The sequence below is a fragment of the Notolepis coatsorum genome (assembly GCF_963971535.1).
Source record: "Notolepis coatsorum genome assembly, chromosome: 14".
Classification (NCBI taxonomy): domain Eukaryota; kingdom Metazoa; phylum Chordata; class Actinopteri; order Aulopiformes; family Paralepididae; genus Notolepis; species Notolepis coatsorum.
In genome coordinates this window covers 105,957,675-105,966,063 of record NC_140178.1, presented here as the reverse complement: position 1 = coordinate 105,966,063, position 8,389 = coordinate 105,957,675, and the positions used below count along the sequence as shown (strand labels likewise).

Below are 8,389 nucleotides of genomic sequence, written 5' to 3'. Positions count from 1 at the left end.
GCGGAGGCAACCGTGCCAGGTGCCAACCTGCTCATCGGGAGCAATTAGGGGTTAAGTGTCTTGCTCAAGGACACATCGACACGCTGCCTGGGAGGAGCAGGGAATCAAACCGGGAACCTCCGGATTGCCAGACGACTGCTCTACCTCCCGAGCCACTGTCGCCCCATCTTCTATGTCAATATGATAGAAGTGCATGACAATAACTACGGTTATTGTTATTGTCGGCGGATAACTGCAGTCTGACATACAGTACATACTGTAGTTTGACAATCTGTCCAAATATATACTTACCGTATATGTATTTATCCACATCTGTCTGTATATACCTGCATATAATCATATATCCCGTACCTACTCTTACTAGTAATACCGCTGGCCAGTATGACTTACTACTACCATAGTGTCTTTATACCTGTATCACTGTACATAACACATAGATCTGATTAACACTGCTATTAGCAGCCACATTTCTTCTTGTTGTACTGTACTTGATGGCAATACATTTGAATCTAATCTAATACCTTTCTATGTCACTTAAAGTCCTCTGGTTGACATATGATTACACTGCATTCTACAAAGCAACTACAATGTTGAGGCTGAGTTCATATTTGTGTGTCAAGGTTCATAGTAATACGTCTTCTGTGTCAATATGACAGAAGCACACAACAATCGACCACATAACGCTGAGTCATCTACAGCCACTCTTATTGTCCCGACGGATAACTACAGCACACCAGTCTGTCAAAATAAAAGCATCTATCTATCTATAGCCACTAAACCACCTACCTATCCTTATCTCTGCTGACTCAGAAGGGGAATAAGGAAGCTTCAGGCCAGGCAGAGGGAAGGATAGACCGTAATACTGTTAACCCTTTCACTACCACACGACAGAAGGTTAACCTTTCACTACCACACTACAGAAGGCACTACCACACTACAAACGGTTAACACACACTCCCACAGTGAGACTCAGAGAAAAGCACATTAGGACAGGTAAAGAGCGGGTGGTTAGGATTGTTCCGTAGCATTAAACGTTATACGCTATCGTTTTTTTTTTGCCTTTGTCGTTGCTATTTTAATACCGTTGTTGAATACAGATACATGGATTGGATGATAATAGATGACATAACATATACAGTGCTCACAGTAAGTGGTTATAAAAATGTAAATATATCACAAGATGGACGCTAATCCTTCATCATTTCAGTTTGTGACGAAAACAGTTTTTACAGCTTCCCGTGGAAAACGGAAAACACGTCACATAAAATGTACAGAAGTAAGAAGGCCGTTGAGCCATGAGTTACAATTATACACATTCTGTAGAAGGCACAACCCAGTTACATGTGAATAGGAGCTCGTCCAGTGTCGGGTTTATGATGCGTGAATATTTTTTTTGGGTCAGTAAATTTTTCTTTCTTTTCACAAGCATACAAAAAAAATCGATATCAGGATGAAGTAACACAGTAACAGACCTACAGTTTTTACCACATTCTCCAGGATTATCTCTTAGAATCTGCTCATACACACACACACACACACACACACACTTTCTCTCTCTCACACACACGCTCTCTCTCTCTCACACACACACACATTTTCTCTCCCTCACAAACACACACTCTCTCTCTCTCTCTCTCTCTTCATAACAATGTCCACCATCAATGGCTAGGAACCCCATGGGGAGAATCCTCCCCTCCAGTGCTGCTCAATACAGTAGATCAGATCCCACTCTCCTGCTCCTCTGTGTCCTCAGTCCTTAATGTCTGTGGAGTCGCCCAGGGTCAGAGCCCCCCCCAGGGTCAGCCCCCCCCCCAGGGTCAGAGCCTCACACCGTGGAGCTGGACAGCGGAGTCCAGCCCACCTCCTTGTAAACCACGGTGATGTGCCAACAGATGGCCGCCAGCAGCTTGGTCCACGCCGCTGCCACCTCCGGGGTCACGACCTCTGGGAACTCCTCCCCCAGGACCTCCAGAATCACACCACTTAGGATCTGGACCAGAGTGAGAGAGAGGGAGGAAGAGAGAGAGATTATTTACAATACCGTTACGATTTGGGTAGGTGTGTTGGACCCAGGTGCAGTGCAGAACGGATAGACAAGAGGCGTTGATTCTCAAACAAAGGATACTTTTATTGTAACTGTGCAGGGCGTACACGACGACAGCGGCGTACAGAGAAAAGAGGAGAATACTTTGTCTCAAAAAAGGGAAAGCAAAGGGGAGAATTCAAGTCTCCAAAAACACGCTGTAGCATAATAGATCAACTGAGCTGTATCACAAAATGGGGAAAGCCAAGGGGAGAAACGTTATACAAAGCGATAAGCAATGACACGATAATCAAAATACAAACGGCGAATGGACTTATCCTCTGTGGCAAGGAGCGATAAGACATTAACAGGAATGCAAGGTACTACTTACGGCAAGGGTCAGTGATCGACTGACAATCTCAACAGTAACCAGGAAGAGCATATAAAGCCAACCTAACTAGACACACCAGGTACCAATGAATTCAATCAGGGCAGAGGTTAATTACCACCAGGTAACGCTATGGGGTTTGATCCCTGAGGAGAGCAAAACCCCAAACGTTACAAATACGGATCTTTTGGGATCTGTCAAAAGCTTTTGATACTGCAAAGTTTACAGACAAGCTTTCCAAGATATTCTTGGTTGATGATATCAAGTCAAATCAAGTAAAGCCAAGTGCAATTCAGTTCAAGTCAAGTCTAATAGCTGAATGTGCTCCTCATCATGGCTTGGTCCTGAGGGAGGAGGGGTTTTCCATCTTTTATACAATGCCATGTGTCGTATATTTCTAAATGAAAACATGATTAATGCAACTGTACAAAATAATACTGGACATGCTGTTGGTAAACTGTAAAGGAGCGACCAGGGCTCCAGGAGAAATGGTGTCCGTTACCACCAGGCCTACAGAGGGTAAGAGGCAGGTTGACTCCCCAGAAACAGATGGTTGACCTTAAGACAATAAAACTGACCCCTCAGGACTATAGTAAGACGGGCCGAAAGGAGGGGTATGCACTTTGGCTATCGTTGAGAACTAAAACAAACTGCTGACTAACCCAGAGGTCAGAAAGGTGACACAGGCTATTTGGAAATCTCCCCTTACACAAGTAGAAGGCCACCAGGTACACATTAACTCTAATAGTTAGACTAGAAGGTTTTTAGACCTCAAGGATACAGAGAAAACTAATGGCTACTGAACAAAATACTAAGTGATCAAAATAGAGCTAAAACCTAGATTACAGCGTACTTTAGAATAGGAAAAACAAACAGTAAGATAAATAGTTCAATCAAATAAAGTAAAAAGTGGACCCAACTGAAGACAAGACAGTGAGTCACTGGCTAGACAATAAAGAATTATCTTAGTATTCTAAAATGCAATTACAGAATGGTAAAGAGTTTGTAGATGGAAATAGCTCATGTTTTATTATCTATGCATCAAGAGCCAGTCTGTCTCCCCATAGACTATGAAAACGGTTGTGTCAGCAGAAGAAATTGTGTAACATGTTGTAACCAGACCAGCAGACAAGCTTCTGCTGGAATGTGAAACGTGAATAGGCAGGCAGGGCTCCCTCTCTCTCCCCCTCCCCCTCTCTCTCTCTCTCTCCCCCTGATAAAAAGGGCTGATGGCGACACACTAGGGAGACGCACACCCAAAAGGGACCTGGGGAAGCGCTGACACACACCCGGTGACGAGAGGACTCACACCAGAAGGGACCTGGAGAGACACGCCACACACACCGGCTGACCGAAGGAACCTGGAGATGAGCGCTCCTTGCTTGAGCGCTGAACCTCCACCGACGGAGAGAGAATCATCAAACAGAACTCGAGAGCCGAGCATGACACTCAGAGGAGACGGAGAAGGACCTGGAGAGCCACACAGAACTCGAGAACCGAGCCTGAGACTCGCCAAACCGGCTACTGAAGAGCCGATGACACAGAGGGACTGAGACCCGATGACGGATGAAATCGCCTAAGCAGCAGGGGATCCAGACTCCACCGAGAGTAGATGAAAGAACCAAGCGCTCCCAAACCTCCCAGGATTCGAAAGCAGGTTGTCTTGACAACCAGACCAGCGAACCACTAAGAGAGGACTCTGTGTTGTCAGGGGAAACCCGAGAGACAACAACACCACCACCGGAGAAACGGCTCTGATCGGCCCTAGCTGATCAGATCATGGACAACAGCCACATGAAAGAGACGATTAGATTGAATGAAAGAGACTATTAGATTGACGATGTACTTGTTGATTCCTAAGCTGTTTTATTAATAAACACCGCCGCCCGTTGATTTTGACCATATCGTCAGTCTCCTCTTACTTGAACCGAACATCTGAGAAAATACCTAAACCAATGCAGAGGAAAGGGTGATATAGAAGACTATACGATCAATGAACTTAGATAGAGATAAATGAAGATAAGACACTTCAATTGGTCCGTGACCCGTCCTGCATTCGACCAGAAACCGGTTGAAGACGACAACAGCCACTTCTCAGGGACACGGAGAGGTTCTCTCCCCCTCATCGATGCTCTCTACGACTGAGGACTGAGGATCGTCACCATTTCGACCGAGGCCAGTGGGAAAAGGTAAGTAGTACTAATGTGTTTAAAATTGGTAAATGGTCGGAGCAGTCTCGCATTTTGGGGTTGCTATTGCATTAGGTAGAAATGAGTTGTAAATGGACCAGGATAATGTTGGTGTTGGAGGAGTACCGGGGTCCAGGTTTCACAACCTGGCTCTGGTCTCAGCCACACACCGGCGTTGCACTTAGGAAGCGTATAGGGATGTTCAGTTAGGATACCTATAGTTGGTACAAGGCCAAGTGAGGAGAGGAAATAGATGTCTGTATTTAGTTATATCAGCTTAGGGGATAGGCTAGGGATTAGGTAAAATATTTGAGGGGACCGGCGTAGGAGCAGTAGAACGGAGATTAGTCACAGATAGCGGGACGTGGGACTGTGAGTGACGGAGTGGTTCATTAGAGGGTAAGGTAAAGAGTTTAATGAGAAAACCGTGGTGTAGCACAGGGGTAGCCTGGTTCCACGAAGAGAACAGAAAACGGAGTGTAGAGTAGAATAAAAGTTCCGTGGTGAAGTTCAGGGGTAGCCTGGTTCCGCGAAGAGAAACAGAGAACAGGGAGATGAGAAGAGATTATAAGGTTCGGGCTAGAATGCCGTAGAAACCACACTTAGAATCGGTGCGACGGAGTAATGGACTTTGGAAGACGTTCCATAAGCGAATTACCACTTCTAGTCCGACGTCATTTAGGCTCAGATTGGCTAAAGTCGATATCTGATGAACATCAGCCGCGTGAAATGAATGCAAGGGGCTCTACGGGTGGCGGGGAGTACGGTCGAACACACGATTTGGCCATATAACACTCCGATACAAGCCAACATAGGGCGCTGCTGAAACTTTTCACGGGCTACAATACATGAATGGAGTGGGTTTCTCAGGGGTATAGCAAGTCGGACTCAGTAGATATATGAAGCACTTTGGAAATAGATATTGCACAGGGGATTAGAACATAGGAGGATATTGTGTGAAAAAAGCAAGGAAATGCGTTTGGAAGGAATGTGTGCATAAATGAATGGTATGCTTATGAATGAGACATTGTTTTGCTGAGTATATGTGTTTGAATGGATGAATGTTAGGAGCTCGGAGTGAATGTCAAGGTATTTTTTGTATTATTATGAACCAGGTGGCAAAGGCTGCAGCGGGGAGAAACCACACCCCTGTCCTGCCAGTGTTAGCTGGCGCGACGGGACTAGCGTGTGGTCGCTGTGTTGCGTTGTCGAGTGAATTGAATGAATGTCATGTGTGATGGAACCTAGGAGATGTGTAGTGTGCGTTGAAATGTTTCATAACGGTGGTGTGGAAGTCTAAAAGTAATGTAGTAATGATCAAAGAAAACGGGGATTTTAGAGCTGATGACGTCATTGGGAGCGTCGGAGCTGGGGTGCGTTGGATATACTGTGTATTTCGGTCAGGCGGGGCCAAGCGGGCGAGCATGCTAGAATAGGGATAATGATATATGTTCTGTGAACGGGGGCTAAATAGGATTAAAGTTGTGTTACGGGGTATAGCTGGGGTTGTGTAAACGTCGCGATGTGTTGTGCCGCTCGGATCAACAGGAGACTGGGCCGTTTAGGAGGAGTGATGTTGGATGCTGAGCTAAGCTGGAGCTAGCAGCACTGAGCTAACGAAGCTAAGATGCTAAGCTACCTGTGCTAACAATATAGCATGATTGAACTCTCGGGGAATCTCGCGTGTTGCTACTGTTACTGGCAGCGGGATCTTAGAGAGGCGGTGGACAGGGACTTCCGGTGTAGAGGGTTCTGGGAATTGTAGTTTTGTGGTTTGAGGTAGAACGTCAAGTTGACGTCTTGGGGTGGTTTACGTGATGACGCACTTGCGGGGGAGGCGTGGGCGCCTCCTACAGGAAGTGGTGAGTGCTGTAGTGCGTTGGTGGTGATGGACAAGACGTTCCGGCGGAGGGCGCTGTTGCCTCTTTTATAGTTTCACCTTTACAGGTGGAACGAGGTGCAGTAGACAATAGAGAACAGTTGTGATTATTATAGGTTTTGAAGCGCGGCGATCTGTGGGAATTTGTTAGTTCTTTTTATCGGTTTTGTCAGTTATTGATGATGGGTGTGTTTACTGGTTTGATTATAGGTCTGTATTTGTTATGGGCCAAGTATGGTTGAAGTGAGAGCAGCGGCGTTTTGTGACTTTGGTTGCGTGAAACCCCCCCCCCCCCTTTTTTTTCCCTCTGTCTCTTCCTCCCTCGTTCACACTCTCTCCCTCCCTCCCTCCCTCCCTCTCTCCCTCCCTCCCTCCCTCCCTCCCTCCTTCCCTCCCTCCCTCCCTCCCTCCCTCTCTCCCTCCCCTCCCCCCTCCACCCCGCCCCCCTCCGCTCCATCCCTGTCTCCCAGCTTGACTTTGTGGGAAGGCAGGTGCGCGAAGGGAGTTTTGTTTAGGATAGATTGCCTGATTGATTGATTGATTGATTGATTGAAATATTTTATTGACAGATTGTAGGATGGGTACAATACGGTACAGCTCGATACACACAATTGTTAAGGGGATGCAGACCAGGGAAAGACTTTCGTCTTGTTTACATCAGGGTCCCCCATTTTCAATTCATCATGGGCTTGGGGCATTTGGTTATATTAAAATAGTGTTACTTGCTAAAATAGGATTACATAAGGATAAATAGAAAATTCATGGTCATTCTTTTGGTCTGATTAAAGTTAAGGTTGATTTAGAAGGTTTTGGTAATAGCTAATGTTGCATTGTGTGCCCCCCCCCCCCTTTCCTCCCCTTAGTCCCTGTATCCCTGTATCCCTCCCTCCTTTTTTCTTTTCCCTTCCCTGTCTCTCCTTGTATTTCGCCATCCCTAGATTGCGGCGTATGTTGGGGGCATTTGGTTGTAGGTTTATTTGAACTACGTTGTTATTATGTGTGTGAAGTAGGTACCGGATGGGCGCTGGCCTGTCTAGGTGCAGGTGGTGGTAGGATGATTTGTAATATTCTTGGTGTGGGAAGCTTGGGGTGTTTTCGTTCGGATTCGCGACTGGGGGAAAACGCTTTGGGCTGGAAGACGGACGGTTCTTTGTGTATTCAAGGGTCTAAAGGATATTGCGGTGGCATGGTGCAGGTGTCCGTGGATTTATTAACGTGGCCAGCTGTACTATGTGTCGGTCAGGGTTTTAGTGATCTAAGTTGCTAAAGGTTTATTGTTTTCCCTGATCGGTGGTTGGTAGCAGTAGCAACACTGATTAATTTTTATTAAGTGTTGTGGGGGGTAATGGTTGTGTGTAAGGATGAATGAAATGGATGTTGTATGAGGAGTGAAGCGAAAGCGAATAAAACATTTAGTCGATACGCTAATCGGGCATTTAAAAGTAAGAAATAAGGTTAGGATGAACAGATTCATCAAGCAAAGAGAGGTTAGAACGGATGGAAGACCAGGTTTACAAAGAATTATTAGACAATGGATAGGAAGGGGATTAATGATTATATTTCCCAGGAAATCAGGTGGAGAGAGCACACAGGGGATTGGAAAACCTCCAGTGTTCCTGTTGAAGGAACGGACAAAAAACAAGATAAGCTGTATCGTTATTTTTTCAAACAAATCACACTGTGTCTCTCTAAATATTTTAGTATAGTGTTGCCCGACATTTCCAATGCATAACGAAGAGTGGAAATAATAAGGGAAATGCCACTGTATTAAGTCTGGATATTTTTGCTTTCTTTCTGTACAGATGCTCGGCTGAACAGGAGCTCTGGACGATTTCCATAACCATCTAGGGAAAACGGCTTTAATGCGCCTTGGTATAAGTATGAATGATAAGCCAATTATCAATCCTTGT

At 45.6% G+C, this 8,389-nt stretch overlaps 1 protein-coding gene across 1 annotated transcript in view; it reads right to left on the bottom strand.

Moving 5' to 3' along the window:
- Positions 1–1,067: 1,067 nt before the first annotated feature.
- LOC311240152 (cytoglobin-1-like) overlaps positions 1,068–8,389 on the bottom strand; it is a 58,166-nt gene continuing 50,844 nt past the window's right edge. The window contains exon 3 of the mRNA XM_084328696.1: positions 1,068–1,990. Within this exon, the coding sequence (XP_084184822.1) occupies positions 1,826–1,990 (165 nt within the window). The 3' untranslated portion in view covers positions 1,068–1,825. The remainder of the gene's footprint in view (positions 1,991–8,389) is intronic.